Genomic DNA, 17,716 nt, shown 5'->3' on the forward strand with positions numbered 1-17,716 from the left:
TAAAATGGGCTATCACCCAACTTGCGATATCTTACTAAAATTCAAAATAAAATCACAATATAACGAAATTACCCCTTACGTGTTAAAATGGCTAAAATGCCTCTTAGTTTAAACTCTATCAATTTTAAAAGTTGAACCATATACCTAAAATTTCAAGTATGACCATACCTTATTTTCAAAAGTCATATAGGTGGGTGAATGTATTCTCCCTTCCTCCTAAAAAAAATCACCCGCCATCACCCTAATCAATATGGAAACCACTAATTCAATCACCTCAAAAACTAAAATTGTTAGGTGAAGGAAGAAGATGGGTTAAAGGAGAATACCTTCACCCACTTACCCTAATCAATATGGAAACCACTAATTCAATCTTCTCAAAAACTAAAATTGTTAGGTGAAGGAAGAAGATGGGTTAAAGGAGAATACCTTCACCCACTTATACGGTTTTGAAAAATAAGATATGAGGGTAAGATTGTAATCTCATTTATTTTAATTTAAGATAAGATAATATGATTATTTCACATCTGACATTAACCTTGGATGTTAGTTTGAGTAGGAGCTAGATGTAATATTTATAATAATAGGGAGTTGACTCGATTTTAGCCCTATAACAAAGAACTGCAATGTAAAATTTAATTAGATTCTGATTCAGAAATTGAAGTTGGACAGCTTGAGATTCCTTCTCCAATCAGCAAAGAGGGGCGACAAGGATTCTTCCAATAGAAAGAAGACTATGTAGAGGAGAGTTATCTTCAAAAGGGTAAAACAATGTTGATATCATGTTAAGAGAATCCAATTAAGTTAAGGGTACGTGATTTATTTTACTACTAATTCCTAACATCACTTCTTTTATTTTATAGCTTACAACACCCATGACAACCCATTACATATGTTCAAGCCTTCTCTGCTATAAAACAAAGGTAGCTTGTGACTATAGCTAGGACTTCAAAACAAATTAATTTTTATCTATCAACCTTGATCAACCATTAACCAGTAATCCCAATGTGGGTGGATTTAGCTAGTGAGATGCAGAAATAGTATTTCAAGACCCATTACGAAAATCAATACTTCAGTGAAGAACCCAGAAGAAGGTAAGCTATAATTAGAAGTGAATCCAAACTTGCAAGATAAATATTTGAATCAAACTAGTACTGGCCAAATATTTATATATAGATAACAAAAGAAAGAAACAGTCTTCATCAGGGGCTTAAATGCCTCCAACTACAGTGATTCTGGAGAGATCAAACTATTGACATGAACTAAAGGGAAGAACAACTTCTTGTCACCGAGTTGTATCGTTTTCAGTTGATTTGTTTTGAAATCGTATGTAATATGAGAATAAAGCCTTCTAGAAAATGACCCAGATAAAGATGAGCTGATTTCGAATACTAGAACTTTTCTTCCACCATGAGAGAAGCTAGGTAGGACTTTAACATGATCATGATCAGAGCTGTACATCTTGTGTAATGGCTTCGTTATTGAGATTGTATGTTGCTTCACCCATGTCCCTTTCAACCAATCCTTCAATATCCATATATTGAATTCATCTATTTTAGAACCATGAGTGGCTTGCACCAGTGATGCCATACCTCCAAGTTCTACCAAAGAATCACAATTAGTAAATATAGGAATTGGAGTTGGGATCATGTGTAGTGACTCTGCACCTGCATCAAATGAAATTATGTGCACTGAAGAAGATTTAATACATGTGATATTAACAAAATACACGATCCCATTAATGCAAACTGGATTTGCAAGACTGATTTCCCATTTTTCACCCAACAATGAAAGTGAAGATGCATTGACACTTCTCCAAGTCTTGGAACCAGAAGACCCCAAGGACAAGACCTCAAATGTGAGAGAATAACCATTACTGAACCGAAGAAGGCGTACCAATTTATATATGCCAATTTTAGGAACATATGTGAACCCACATCGATATACATCCCAGAATATAACACCAGTAGCAGCTGAAGGTGAAGGGATGTTCACCACTTGTTTAGTAATCAAATTAGCAATAGATAGGTGGTTACTCTTGGTTTTTAGTAGAACCAAACCATTGCAGCTACTTAAGACTGTTCCTATATTACCAAACTCCAAATCTTGGCTTGTATTAATTCTATCTTTCATATCTTTGAAGAAATGTTTTCCATCAAGATTTATGATCAAACCAGGAGTGGAATTCTTGAGGTGCAATTGAATGAAAAAAGGGTCATGGATTAACTTGTACCATGATCTGCATACGCTTTTGAATTTGTACACTTTGTCAGCCTCGAGTTTGACAAGAATATCGAATATCACTTCTTCAGGAAAAGGGCATATCATCCTTCTTAAATATGAGAGTTTTGGATGCTTTTTCTGCTGTTGCTCCTCTTTCACCTTGCTTCGTTTGTCCCGAATTTCCTGTTAAAAATCATTGACTAATTCATTACCTTATGAACTGAAAGAAAAAAAAAAAATAGCAAGCAAGCAAGCTTTAGGGTTAGGTCTCATTCCACTTTAGAAGTAAATAATCCTCTCCCAATATGATAAGACGAAGAAGAGGAAAAAGGGCATTGAGAAGTGAAGAACAACAATCTTGACCACAGACCATCGATAATCTAAATCACAATTGATTCATTAAACGGAAAGAATCTTGAAACCCAATTGCGAGCTTTATCAACAGTGACCGATAGTAGTAAAAAAATGAATGATGAATAGAAAAAGAAACTCATGGGATGATCACCTGGGAGAATTAGTTGAATGTTGGTGTGTTTATTATCGAGAGATTCTTACCTACAAATACATGAATGACAAATAAAAACAAATTTATGAGGAAAATAAACCTTCTTAAGATTATAATAATAAGAGTTTTAGCTAGAATAGAAACTTACAATAAAAGAAATACCTATAGTAGAAGATGCCACTATAGACCAAATTCCTGTTTTAATAGCGTTTATAAAGATCATGGAATTTCATCAGTAGATGGGTTGATATCTGTCTGACTTCTTCAAGGTGTTTCTCTTGAATAAATGCTATGTAGATTAGGTTTTCTCTCAAACCACATTTTGCTCTCCAATTTTTAATTTAGGTGCCATCGCAAAAATTTAAAAATAAAAAAATAAATCATTCTTGGGACTCTAGTGGGTGGTGGTGGAATCTATAATTTTTAGGAGTGGTATTCAAATAGTGGGGGTAGAGTTTGGGTGTAGTGGGAGTTTGGATTATCCCGAGGATATTTTATATATGTTGGTAAGTAATTAGGACGAACCAGGATTGAACATTGGGAGGGCGGAATAATGAATCTGGATCATTTCTATGTGACGCGAGCACTAATGCCTTTTTATCATACATATTTATAGAATTCACATCCTCTGAAATTCCTTTCCCTAAAATTTCCTACAATTTCTTCTTAGGATTGTGCCATGGAATTACCTAATTCAAACTAATTTTGAATTTTATTTAAATCCACTCATAAATTTTTTTTTGTACAAAGGCGCTTTTATATATGGGGATAGGGATATTACATATGCCGCCGGTAGGAGTTGAACCCATGACCTCTCCACTGAGAAGCAGGTTCCTAACCATCCTACTACTCCTCCACTCATAAATTTGAAGTTTATTTAAATTCTAGTTTGTTAGATGACCGTTGAATTATTTAAATGCCACATGGCACAATCCTAGGAAGGAATTGTAGAGAAATGAATTACAGAGGACGTGGATCCTTATATTATGTGGGCCCATGTGAGATCCACTATCAGTCCCGCCTTTGAATTATTTTATTATACTTTATCAGGGGGCCCACATTAAACATTTAAGTAAATTAATAGATGGACTCAAATATAGATAACACAATTATAAAAAAATTATAAAAAACTTATTGAAATAAAACATAGGGGCTAAAATTGTAGGATTAGATTTGTTATCTTTTAAAACTTTAAAAAATCATGAAAGAAAGAAAGTGGAAAAAAATTTTTGGAAGAAATTGTATGAAAAAAAGATATATTTGAAGTCTATTAACTAAATATGGGAAAAACAGTCAATTTTTATAAATTAAATAAAAACAGATCAGGGTTAGTTTGATTTCAATTTGGGATATGCATCTAGTGAACAACATTATAATATATTTTGTACCTAGAACTGCAAGTGGTGCCACTCATGCTATAGAAAATTGGGTTAGTCATCCTTCTAGGGCAGTTGAATTTGTTGACCCCTGAACTGATTGGCTAGGGCTATTTGATAGGAGATCGAAAGCATGGTCTGTCTCAGGCATCTCGTTTAAATATTTGGTTTAAAGATAATGTGAAGAAGAAGAAAGAAGATTTAACATACAAGAGGAAGAGAAGTGAAGTTGAAGAACACGAATTACAATTTCAAATAGAAACCTGGAGGTACAATTAAATTTTCTCAAGGAGAATCACATATAAACATATTTTCTAACAAAACATTTTTGGTTGACATGAGAGGATGTTAAAAGGTGCACATTTCAATGTATAAAACTTTAAAAAAACTCTGAAGCAAAATAAAAAATTTAAATGTAACTGTGGTAAGGGAAAAATGAACTTAAAGAAATTTTGTAAACTTCCCTACATTTTGACAACAACTAGGAAAAATGTTATTTCCCTAGAAAAGAGCAGGGAAATTGGATTTACGGAGAACTGAAGCCTAAAGGTTTCAGTACAACATGAATGGATGATGAACTTCTCCCCCAAATCTTGGAGACCAAATGCACAAGCAAACTATTACTTACATGTATTTTTATCAAATATTGTCAGCTAAATATGATGCATCTCACACTCTATATTTTATTTGATATCTTTATACACATCTATGGGTGGCAATCACTGACATTTCAACCTACCAATACTGCAATACCAAATTGAACACAGGGCATCTCGACACTAGCCTTCGAATTTGGATTTGTAAATGGATAGCTGAATTGTGCCTTCGAATTTGTATTTGTATTCGTCTTAAAGATATCCAAAATTTGAAATTTCTTTTACTGAAAAATTTATGTCCTATAAGCAACCAGATTTGAATTTAGATAATTATTTATCAGATTAGATAATCCCCACCAATTATCTTAATTGACAAAATTATGAAAAAAATCATTAAATTGATATTAATTTTCTCTAAGGCTGCATTTGTTTGCTGGAAAAGTTATAATGGTGGTCTTCTTTTACGTCACTGTGTTCATCTTATCCTCCCAATCCTATTTGGTTCTCTTCGTTGGTTCTTCTGTAAATAAGACAGCTATGAGAATTTAGAATAGTCGATTGATCAAATTCTCTTTGGCGTATTTGACGATTTTGAAGAATAAGATGTTGAAACATTGTTGAAGAATCTGCAAATACACTTGATCTTACAATTCTACTTGAGAGTTGAAACGTACCAAATGTACTTTATTTAATGTATTTAGACACCCCAATTTGTGCAATAAGGTTTCTATAGTGTCTTCACCCCAAGATCAGTCAACTCAACCTTTAAAGTTGCACCCCAGAAAGGTTACTTAAGGCTCTGATGAATGTGTTATTGTTGAATTGTAGTTTCTTGGGATTTGCTGGATGGTAGAGACTGTAGTATGGTTTGAATTTGAAAATTTGCACTAATACTTTTCGAGTTGATTTTATGCTCTTCGAAACGGTCTGGTCCGGTCCAAATATTGAAACGAGTGAGATCAACCCTCTGCACGAACCAGGTTACCTCTCCACCAAAGAACGGAACTCCGAGTTCTGTGTCTCGAGTTTCTCAAGTCTGGAGAAGAAACGGTACCTCTGTTCTCGGGGCACTCGATCTCTGGGGTAGATATTCACTTGAAAATTATGATGCGAAAGAGAAAAGAGATCAACAATCTTCAGCCCAGTTGGATGAGCTTGCTCAGGTACTTCCTTTATCCTCTTTAAAATTGTCTAATTTGTATATATTATCGAATTCTTTATGGAGTTGCCTTGTTCTCGTTTGCCAAGCATGGATGCTTGAAGAACCTGTCTAATTTAGATTTCAACATTGACTACGGTTTCTTGAATTGCGATTGGAAAACAGATATTGAAAAAACATTTATAATTAGCATTAACTGATTTCCAAGATCCTACCTTTTGATTGCTCTGCATTTGGAAGTTAATTTTGCGATTTTCGACTTTCCACTCGTTACTGAGTTTATGATTACTTTTTGACCGATGAATCGACTCTCGTTTCGGTTTGGTCGCTTCAAGAGAAACTAGCTTAGAAAAATCCTGGTAAATTTCTCTGCTTTTTGTCGTGCCTTGCTCAAATGGAGTTCCGTGTTTGTAATTCTGATGTTGAGCTGTCAATCATCCTGTTAACTTTAAAATTGGTTGGATCGATCTCTTACAATTATTATACCACTTCATTCTCTGCCATATTTCTGTTTTCGATGAAGATATCTGTGTTGACTTGCCACTGTCGTGGCTAATTTCCTTGTGACAAATAACTTCCTTCTGTAAAAAAATTTATTTGCGTGGAAAATTCTTAACTATATACGATTTATTATGTATCTGACAGTGAAAAGCAGAGGAGCAAAGATTTAGAGACGTGGTATCCAAGATTGATATAAGTGATGAGCATTAAGGAGATACATCAACAAAATCTGAAATGCCACCTGAGATCCGCCCCCTTGTCACCAACACCAACAACAAATTTAACTTCTTCCAAGGCCACCGCAAGCCTTCTCAGAATCGACCAACTGTCCGTGGTGGAATCTTCTCCAATAGACAAACAACCTCAAACCCGAATGCTTTTGATCAGTCTAAAACCTTTAAACCTAAGCACCAATCAGATTCTTCCTCTACCTCATTCAACCTACAAAAATGGGACCCTGATTCTCCTGGATGCCTATCAACCCCACCAACAAAAACTGCATCTGAGAAGTTCTTCTCAATTGCTCAATCCCTCACTCCTATTGCTCGATACATCTGTGATTCCTTCCAGAAGCACAAGCATTGGGGTCCTTCTGTTATCACGGATCTCAGTAAACTCCGACGAGTCACTCCTAAGCTTGTTGCTGAAGTTCTAAAGGTCCAAACTGATCCAAGGATCTCCTCCAAGTTCTTCCACTGGGTAGGTAAGCAGAAGGGTTACCAACACAATTTCATGTCTTACAATGCATTTGCTTATTGCTTGAATCGTGCAAACCAATTTCGGGCAGCTGATCAAGTGCCCGAGCTCATGAGCATGCAAGGGAAGCAGCCTAGTGAGAAACAATTTGAAATTTTGATTAGGATGCATTCTGATGCTGGCCGGGGTCTTCGGGTCTACTATGTTTATGAAAAGATGAAAAAGTTCAGAATCAAACCTAGAGTATTCCTTTACAACAGGGTCATGGATGCTCTTGTAAAAACTGAACATTTGGATTTGGCTATGTCAGTATATGAGGATTTTAAAGATGATGGGTTACTGGAAGAGAGTGTTACTTATATGATCCTGATTAAAGGGTTGTGTAAGGCAGGCAGGGCTGATGAGGTTTTTGAGCTTTTGGGTAGGATGAGGGAGAATTTGTGTAAGCCAGATGTGTTTGCTTACACAGCAATGATCCGTATATTGGTTTCAGAGGGAAATCTTGATGGTTGTGTAAGGGTTTGGGAGGAAATGCTTAGGGACGGGGTTGAACCAGATGCTATGGCTTACACCACCATGATCACAGGTTTGTGCAAGGGGAATGAGGTTGATAAAGGTTATAAACTTTTTAAGCAGATGAGAGAGAAACTTTATTTGATAGACAGGGTTGTCTATGGCTCATTGATTGAAGCATTTGTGGCAAATAGGCAGGTTGGTTTGGCTTGTGACTTGCTAAAAGATCTAACAGAATCTGGTTATCGGGCTGATCTGTCAATATACAGTTCTTTGATAAAAGGATTATGTAACGTGGACCAGGTAGACAAGGCTTATAAGCTTCTCCAAGTCATAGTTCAGGAGGGTCTTATTCCTGACTTTATGACCATAAATCCCATATTGTTAGCTTTCACAGAGCAATCCAGAATGAATGACTTCTGTAAATTGCTGGAGCAGATGCAGAAATTGGGAACTCCAGTCATTGATGATCTCTCCAAGTTCTTCTCGTTCTTGGTTGAAAAGGGGGACAAAACACTGACAGCTTTGCAAGTGTTCACATACTTGAAAGAAAAAGGATATTTCGGTGTTACAATTTACAATACCCTTATCGAAGCTTTTCTTAGTACACGGGACATCAAAGAAGCGTTATTACTCTTTGATGACATGAAAAATTTAGGTGTTAGACCTGACTCATATACTTATAGCACCATTATTCCATGCTTCATAGAAGTAGGAGATCTCAAGGAGGCATGCTTATGTTATAATAAGATAAAAGAGATGTCTTGTGTTCCCACTGTGGTAGCCTACATGTCTCTCGTCAAAGGACTTTGCAGAATTGGAGAGATCAATGCAGCAATTGTTTTAGTTCGCGACTGCTTAGCAAATGTTACCAGTGGACCTATGGAGTTCAAGTACACTCTTAATGTTCTCCATGCTTGTAAGTCAGGTAATGCGGATAAGGTGATTGAAGTACTGAATGAAATGATGCAGCAGGGATGTCCACCAGATGATATCATATATTCTTCTGTAATTTATGGTATGTGCAATGATGGAACTTTGGAGGAAGGAAGAAAGGTATTTCTACATATGAAAGAGCATGGTCTTCTAAGAGAAGCAGAACTGATCCTATATGATGAGTTACTTATTGACCACATGAAAAAGAAGACAGCCAATCTGGTTCTGTCTGGGTTGAAGTTTTTTGGTTTGGAAAGAAAGTTGAAATCAAGGGAGTAGTACGCTCTTACCTAGTTGAAGACATATTCCATGTGATGAAACTCTTGGAAGTCCCACATTAGATATCCATAAAGCCATATGTCACTTGTCCAGTCACATTATTCACATTTCTATTTTCAAATATCTGTTCTTTTGAGGACTAGTTTAGTTGTACAATGATTAATGGTTGTTTAGTTGTATGATGATTACAAATTCAACTATTTGCAAATGGAGGAACAAAATGTTTTCACTTATTTGATTAGTTAAAATCCAAGATAAGTTTGTTACTCATAAAACAAATCTAAAAACCTTATTTGCTCACTTTTGTTACTAGTAGCTCTTATTAGTAGAGAATTACAATTGAAACATCTATAGAAAAGGTTAAAGGCTGAATAAGAGGTCATGGGTTCAAAACTTCAAAATATCTAGAACAGCCTCTCAACAAGCAGGGATAAGGCTGCTTATGTTATGACACTCCCTGGACCCTGCAGTGGTAGGAATGATGTAACCCCCAGATTGAGGGCCAGTAACCAAGATTGGTTATGCAAAATCAGCAGTCAACTTAGGGTTTCTCAAAACCCTGCAGTTATGAATTTAGGGCTGATTAGGGTTGTTAGGGCTTATAGGGAAGGGATAATAGCTTCGGCTAGGTTTTAAAGGCTGGGGTTTATTGAAAGACGAACTTGAACCTTGTTGTTTTGGGTTCAAGTTTGGATTCCAAGAGTCCTAGGGTGTGGGCAAATTAGGGTTTTAATTCTAGGGTTTCTAAGGTGTGGCCGTTAGGATCGAGGCGGGGGGATGCTGAATCCAAAAGCTAGTAAGACTTGGGTGAGTGGATGGAAAGATGGTTTGGGACACTAAGATATTTAGGGTTTGGGGAAGATGATCAATTGCAGGGTTTAGGGTTTAGGATAGGTAGTTGGGTCAGGAATAGGGATCGAATGTTAAGGAGAGGATGGGTTAACTTTTCCAAAAGAGGGTGGGAGTTGGAGGGGATGAGACGATATGGGAACTATGGTTTTGAAGAGGGGGAGGGGAGAAAGAGGGAATGCTGCAGGAATGGGGGAGGGGTTTAGAAGGTTTTGAGAGGAGGTAGGAGATGGGGAATGGGGTGGGATGATCACTTGCTGTATACTGTTTGGGGGATTGAAGAACTTTAGAAGAAATGACACCACAAAGCTGCCGCAGGGTTTCCTTCCACCTAGAAACCTAGACAACCTCAAATGCACCTTCCCTTGTTTGTATTTATAGTCTAAAATGAATGACTCGGACTTCGACTCAACTTTGAACCAAAGCAAAGGAGGACATCTATTTTACTTGGGACTCTTACGCAACTAAGGACTCTCGTGCATCTCATCCTGGAATGATTCAAACTACACAACAAGAGTAGGACTAGTCTCCAAATAGAATTTAGATTGCAACTAAAGGAATCCTTCTTAAAATAGAACTCCTAACTAGACAAACATTTTTGCATAACTCGACAATGACTAATTCAAATATCAAAATAAAATAAAATTTGGGCTAACTATTAATATGTTGAATCCAACTAGCCTAATTGAGCCTGATTGGGAGTGTCCAAATTACCTAAATATGGTTTGAAATTTTTGTTGGGTCAATAAATCAATGAGATGGAGGTTGAGAGAAAAAGGAAAAATTACGAGATTAGCCATTATTGGCTTTATTTTTACAAAACTAACCACCGTGAGTTTTGTTCAACAAGACTAGCTAATCTGAGTTTGGGTATTATGAAAGGAACCAAAACAGTGCTCTACGCTTCGTCTTCGACTCTATACGTATTCTTCTCTTCAAATCGGCAAAAAGAATGCCGTTTTCCATCCAGGTGTTGCCGTGATCAGACATTCTTTCTCCAAAATCGTGGACTGTCATCACAGATCAACCAAGGCTCCGGAGAAACGGCATGAGAAGATGAAATTGTTCGACTTTGTTTGCTTGTTGGTCGAATATAATGGGGGAGACTTAACCTATTGGATATCAAACATGGTGGATTGAGGTAAGTATTTTACATTTCCAACTATTTCCGTTTTCCTTTCCTGGTTAATTTTGTTCTAGTCCATCCCTTTTTCTTTTCTTTTCTTCTTCTTCCAACTAGCATATTCTTGTGGGTTCTATTGGTTTCTTATAACGGGTTAGAAAAGAAAACATTCACAGTAGAAGAAAATGAACAAAAGCATAATCTAGAGGAATTGAATTTCAAGTCCATGATTTTCAAATGATCATGTTTAAACTCTTAGTATAGCAGAGTATATTGATAAATTTGTTGAGGTGTCACATTTTTGTTTTCTTTACCCATGCTTGATAAGGATTGGCTTTTAGGTTAATAGCAGGAACTAATACCTAAAACATGTCTTCTATGTGCAGTTCTAGAAAAACATCCTAGTTCTTCCTGCAATCAGGTCAGTCCAAAAATTTCTTAAGTGCTTACTGTATTGAATAGTTTGGTGCCATTTGTTTGTATTTTGTATTAAAATGGGACTAGAATAGAGTATGGTAGTGCATTATGGTGATTTGTGAGGAGCAGGATGGCTTTATCATGGGGTGTCTGAAGTTGCAGATTTCATAAATCAAGCATCAAAGACTTGGGATCAGGAGAAATTGAGACAATAGTGACCACCGGAATTAATCCCACAAATTTTAAAGATACAAATACCACTCTTTGAAAGGAAAAACCAACTTATTTGGCAGCCTACAAGCACAGGTATGTTCTCAGTTTCATCAGTCTGCAGACTGACAAAAAGAAACCAATCATGCATTGAGAACAAAACCTAGCTCATACTATGGCATTTAAAGCTGGCTCCAAAGGTAATACATTTCTTATGGAAGATTCTTCATGAGAAAGCTCCAACTCCAGAGCTGTTATCCAGAATGGGATGTGAGATACAATCATGTTGCAAATTTTGTGAGGATAAATTTGCAATAAAATTTTCATCTAATGCAGATTCAGTAACCAAGTTTGGTCACATTTCACTCCTTTGCTATGGAACTCTCATGACACATTGAAGTCCCAGGTGCAGCAGTTAATTCAGCACAACAGAAAAATAAGTAACAATCAATATGACTTTTTATTGCACCTCAATGGTTTGTAGATAATATGGAACAACTACAACATGATTAACAGACATGGCTTCGGAGATTGCCAGAAAAGCAAAACAAATGACGTGGGAATTCAGTGGTGGAGATAGCACTCAATAGATTCACAAAGATGCCAAGCTTATATGTTGGGAAGCTCCCCTGGTAGGTTGGCTGAAATTCAATGTTGATGAATCACGTCTGATTGGAGAAGATTTAAGGCCGCAATCAGGCTACAGAGGTACCATTCGTGAGCACAAGGGCTAATTAATATTTTGTTTCCATGGAGGAAGCGGAAATGCCTCAGCCCTACTGACAGAGGCCTTAGCAACAAAAACAAGCTTTGATCTGGGCTGGGGACTTGGGATTAACAAAAGTCATAATAGAAGGGAATAATCAAGGACTGATGGACCTAATGAAGCACAATGACAAAGATCCAAGGTGGAAAATAAAAACAGCCATTCAAGATGCTTGAGCATTGGCTGCAGGCTTTGATCAGATCAAATTCAATCACATTTTTAAGGGAAGGAAATCATGCTGCAGATCTATTGGCCTTTTAAGGAGCAAAATCACTTGGTTTATTTCAGCTAGCATTGCCCCTCTCCCCTTCCTTGTGTGTGCTCTGTTATTTGATAATCTTTCTTGTAGGCAGAACAAAGGTTTTAAATTGAAATAAATTACTGTTTCTCCAAAAAAAACAACTATATATTTGATCTCAAAATGTCTAGCCCATCCAAATGGATTTCAGGTTATGTTGAACACCGAGAATGCAAAGTGCACAGTTCATGACAGCAGGGTATCCATACTGAAAAAATGAATTTGGTGAAGTTGTTCTGCAACTTGTATTCAAGTCTACTGTGACATCTTTCACATCTTACTGAACTTCTAGAGATTGCCACAAAATTTGTGAGGCTGCACAAGGATGCATGAGGAAGGCCATGAAACTTCAAATTACTGTTACTTCTTTAAATCTCAGCTGTCCCCTTTTTTGTGTGAATAAATCAGAGGTGTTCTTGTTTCATGTAAGTCTTCTTTTGGTTACTTTCGTACGTAATACCCAAACTCATATTAGCTAGTATCGTGCGCACCCCCACCCCCCCCCCGGCGGCACAAGGCAGGTTCCCCGCCCTTCATCGGGGGGGAGGGGGGGGGGGGGTTATAGGGAGCTAGTATCGTTGAGAGGGGTGGGGAAGGTTCGTACGTTGGTTAGTTTTGTAAAAACTAAGGCCAATAATCGCTAATCTTGTAATTTTCCCAGAAAAAAAAAAAAATCTGATTTTGCAATATTCACAATTCACAAATTTTCAACACAAAAATAAAGGAGAGATAAATGCACCTGAGGATTTCATCAAAGGATTTTCTTATCATCTTATATTGGCATTTGACTACGACTTATGTACACCATTGTGCATGAAAACTTTTGCCTAAAAATGATTTGATAAGAGGTATCTAAAAATAAATGGAGTTTTTGACTTGGGAAATTGCTTAGTCCTTAATGCATAGGACTCTCATGCCAAATTTCAGATCGTCAGATCCAAAATTTCAGTCGAGATTTCGATCCGGCCAAAAGTGTTTGGCATGACAATTCTGCGCATAAATGTGCAGGACTGTAAATGCACAAGACTGAAGCAAATCCTTTGACTTGTCCCCCCTTGAAAACCACATCAAACTTGTGGCATCCCTTCCAAAAATTCATGCCTTGCATTGCATGTAGGTCCTCCAAAGTTGATATTGTTAAAAGTATATTATCACTGTGAAATGACCTTGTTGCCTGCCCCTTAACTACAATGAGAAAACCATTGTAAAGTGACCTAGCTGCCCCTTAACGTCATCTTCTTCCTTCATTCAACTCTAGGGTTTCAATCAGTTCTTTTCCCCCTTAAAGGACTAGTTACAGGTGAAATAGCACTTGGTTCCTGTAAAATCCCAATGAGCAGCGGAACTCAATTGCTACAAATGCTATTTATAAAAAAGAAGTGAAAGATTACAACCACGAACAAGCACAAAAACAAACTTAACTTTCATAATTTCGACATAAGATTTCACCCATCAAACCTATATTCAGGTATTATTTTACTTTCAAGCATTGACCATTTGATTCCAATGTAGTAAATGTTTGATTACAAACCCAGAAAAAGAAACTAAGGGGAAAAAATAAAACAGGGGGCCCATTCTCTGAATCTTACTTTTCTTTCCCAAATTTCAATTTTAGTCCAGATTTGTTTTTTTTTTTACCCAATTGATTTCGGAGATCTCTAGAGCTGGTTTCAGGACTCCTTGCTCCTCATCTTTTAGTTTGTTCCAACAACCGATTCATGAAAAGAAAAAAGAAAAAGAAAAAGAAAAAAAACCTGGAAAACAAATAAAATAACAGATGCATCAATGACCTAAAAATTAATGGCATTTCACTTACTTTTACTCTTCTACTTCCAATTTTTTTACATTGAAACAAGCGACTCACCAGAGGGAGAGTTGATTCCCATGTCCTCGGTGCTTCCAAAAAAAAAAAAATCTCTTAAAGCCTAACACATCAATCACACAACTACTAATGGCATCACTTGCCAAGAGAGAGGCAGAGACAGAGATGGAGAACACGAGGAAATACTCTTGATAAAATCAGTAATTTCACTGTGCATTTTTTCACTTGTGGAGTGGGGTGGGGAAGTTGTAAACGATACATCACAGTAAACCAAGCAATTTTCATCAGCGCTGTACACAAGTTGTTTGAATCGTTCTGGGGCACCGTTCTTCAGGGGATTGCTTGATGTAATAGCGGGGCCACATTCGTGCAACTACCAGCACCCGAACAACCTCATCTTCTACGACCTTGTCCATGTAGAATTCTAGGTTGTTTGGTTTTCTTGTGCGAAAACCTGGTCCTGGTCTCTCACATCTCTAAACATTGACAAAAAGGAATTTATGCCTTCAGAAGATGCCCCACCCAAGATCCACAATAGCAATGAACTGATCGGATTAAGTGAGCCAGGGTTGGAGTTTGCTACTGCTTGTTGAGGGTCTGGAGGTTCAGGAAACTCTAGGGGACTGCCCACACCATCTGGGTGGTTAATTTCAGCTGGTTCTTCAGTTGAATCATTGGGTGCATCCAACCCCAGCCTACCTGCAGGTAAAGCATCAGGATCCCCATTATCTGCACCTGCGTTCCTCGTGTTTAATCTTGTGATGTGCAACGTTGAGGCCAGGATTGTAGAGGAGGTGATATGGAAATCTGGAGGCTGCTGCAGCTGAGATCGGCGGTTCAGCAAAAATCTTTGTAGAGCTGGGACCTGAGATGAATTGAAGTCAATAGACTCAACACTGAGAAAATACATGCATGATTCTGACTTTTAAGCAGAACTCATTCAGCTGAGGTTCTCCTGACTGGACAACGCTTTCCTATATACATAAAAGAACATTGATGAATCTATGAATCCAGGTTCTTAACCAACTAATGTATGAAGTACAACAGCCTGGCTAGGTGCTTTGTCGGCACGAAAATGACAGCATGCCTCGTTTGATGTGACAAAGGCAAAATTGCCCAAGTGTCGCATTATGGCAACATGCCTTAAGTTTCGTAACCATTCATGAGTATATGTTTATTTATGTTTATTTCTTTTTTATATGAATACATGGCTATATTATAAACTGTGTATCTATGATTTGTTTATTATATGCAGGTTTTCTTGCATAAAGTTCTAGTTATATGGCCTTATGTTGAAAGAAGCATAATTAGTTAAAACTATCATTGCCAGATTACATATACTGCATGCATACATGATTGTCTTCTTGTCTAGCATCCTCTGATGCATTGGGTGGCCTTGACATTTAGACAACCCACCAACTAAAAGAACACAACATTTACAAATCAACAAATCTGGGTCCCAGTTCCAGTTTTCTTATCTATCCTCAGACATGAAAAAAGAGGGTGTACCCACCAGAGGAGGCTCTAGTTGCTGCACTGTCTGGGGAGGGTCATAATGTATCCATCCTTACCTTCGGACAGAGGCTTTTACCAGGTTTCCAATCCATTAACCTAACCCCCTTAATCAGAAGTACCACAACAACAACAACAACAACAAGCCTTGTCCCAACTAAATGGGGTCTGCTACATGGATTCTTGCCCTCCAATCAGTTATGTTTAAGGTCATGCTAGATACAAGGCCTAAGCTATGTATATCATTTCTCACCATTTCTCCTTAGGTTGTCTTAGGTGTGCCCCTAGCTCTTCTAATTCCTTCAATTTGGATTATATCACTTCCCCATACAAGGGCATTTAAGGCCTCAATTGAATGGGGCCTCAAAAGTACCACAGGCGAGTTAAATATAAATCATATATTGTTAAGAAGAAATTATATGAGCACATGAAAATGCAGTATATAACCCAACCACAATAAGCATAAAAAGCATACTCCATGCATGAGGCTCCAACCACTTTGGAGTCTAGGGAGGATCATAATGTACACAACATTTTCCCTACTTTTGCAGAGAGGCTGTTCCCAAACTCGAACGCATGACCACTTGCTCATATATGAGTTAGTTTATAAATTGATAGAATAAGTGTAAACACAGTTGGAATGAAATTGAGTGTGAATAAGCTTAAAACACTAAAATTTGCTTCATGTAATGACTTCTGGTCATAATTGTTACCTCAAAGCGATTCCAGAAGTATAGAATGAGGTGGAGCATGAATACTGCAGTTGCAAACAAAGCCAGATACGAAAAACCTGGAAAAGTAAACATGATGGCAAAGGAACAACACATGATTTTCAGTATATGTAGATAGTAATTTGAATTAGAATATTCACCACTCACCAATCCCCCCCCCCCCCCCCCAAAAAAAAAAAAAAAAAGAAAGAAAAAGAAGAGCGTTGGAATACAAATTTGTGATAAAAGGGAGTACCATAAGCATATGAAAAGAAATAGATGTGGAACACCAGGAAATAGAGCAAGAAGAAGCGAGGGAAGAACTTCATTGATATTGGTGTTCGGACACTGCATTTCAGTGAAGACGATGTCCATGGAAGACCAGCATTAATATGAGGATTTCACATACGCACACACACAGAGGGAAGGGAATGGTGGAGAAGAAAGAGAACCTGATCAGAGTAAACAGTTCACATAGCCATACAAGAACTAAGACCTTGAAGGCAAGCAGCTGATCATCATAAAACTCGAAGAGGAAAAACAGTATGCCAATCATTATCTGCAGATATACAAGATATAAAATAGTCAAAACTAACAAGGTTATTTGGACAATTGACTAATGTTTGAAGGAAACTATCAAAAGACTTCACAAATGATATAAAGTATCCTATGCCCTGTACTGTGCAAAAGTAGACAATCTTTAAATAAGAGATGCTTACTGGTACAAAGACTAGTGACTCAATGACATGCACAAAAATCAACTGAAAAGTTGGAAGTTGATGTCGAGCATGGTGTTGAAGCTGCACTGCAAAAATTTGCCAAAAGTTAGTATAGAGTCCATACCTGAAGACAAGTGGCTTATTAACTTGTAGCAGCTTAAGTTTTCAATATATCTCCAAATCTATTGATGCAGGTCGGTCACATGATGAGCTAATTTTATTGGAAACCAGCATTGGGCCTTGATTCCATGGATTTTTTTCGTCATGGCCACTTCAAAGGGCCTAACTATAAAGTAGGAAAAAGGAATTTACTTCATTAGTTTAGTTGCAGTCATGTTTTGAGTCAGGTTCTCATCATTTAGTTTCATTTTTACTTGAGTCTGTTTATGAGCCTTTGATGTAAATCAGTATGTCACCATGTTGGCTGTAGACGAATTTGATTAATGAGATCCCTGATTGAGCCTTTGGTTTTATTCTGTGAGAGCCTGATGACTGTGAGATGCAGTGCT

General features: G+C 37.3%; 2 protein-coding genes and 1 pseudogene across 4 annotated transcripts in view; 1 reads left to right on the plus strand and 2 right to left on the minus strand.

Moving 5' to 3' along the window:
• Window positions 1-1,221: 1,221 nt before the first annotated feature.
• LOC149005693 (F-box protein At1g30790-like) lies at window positions 1,222-2,593 on the minus strand (annotated as a pseudogene).
• Window positions 2,594-5,697: 3,104 nt separating this feature from the next.
• Window positions 5,698-9,588, plus strand: EMB3131 (Pentatricopeptide repeat (PPR-like) superfamily protein). The gene is given in 3 exon segments (XM_089135583.1): window positions 5,698-5,860; window positions 6,502-8,775; window positions 8,777-9,588. Coding segments are annotated over 2 exon segments (2,208 nt in total). The 5' UTR covers window positions 5,698-5,860; window positions 6,502-6,591; the 3' UTR covers window positions 8,801-9,588.
• A 4,285-nt stretch (window positions 9,589-13,873) lies between these two features.
• LOC149005695 (S3 self-incompatibility locus-linked pollen protein) overlaps window positions 13,874-17,716 on the minus strand; it is a 35,624-nt gene continuing 31,781 nt past the window's right edge. For 2 of the 3 annotated variants that reach the window (XM_089168790.1, XM_089168788.1), the window contains 5 exons: window positions 17,208-17,293; window positions 16,941-17,047; window positions 16,745-16,836; window positions 16,492-16,568; window positions 13,875-15,131 (listed from right to left, as the gene is read on the minus strand). In XM_089168790.1, coding sequence (XP_089024916.1) covers window positions 14,691-15,131; window positions 16,492-16,568; window positions 16,745-16,836; window positions 16,941-17,047; window positions 17,208-17,293 — 803 coding nt within the window. In that variant the 3' untranslated portion in view covers window positions 13,875-14,690. Of the gene's footprint in view, window positions 15,132-16,491; window positions 16,569-16,744; window positions 16,837-16,940; window positions 17,048-17,207; window positions 17,294-17,716 lie in introns of all 3 variants that reach the window. The other variant, XM_089168789.1, reaches the window with a different exon arrangement.

This window comes from Hakea prostrata, chromosome 9, assembly GCF_041222555.1.
Source record: "Hakea prostrata isolate BN-2017 chromosome 9, UWA_Hpros_2, whole genome shotgun sequence".
Taxonomy (NCBI): Eukaryota; Viridiplantae; Streptophyta; class Magnoliopsida; order Proteales; family Proteaceae; genus Hakea; species Hakea prostrata.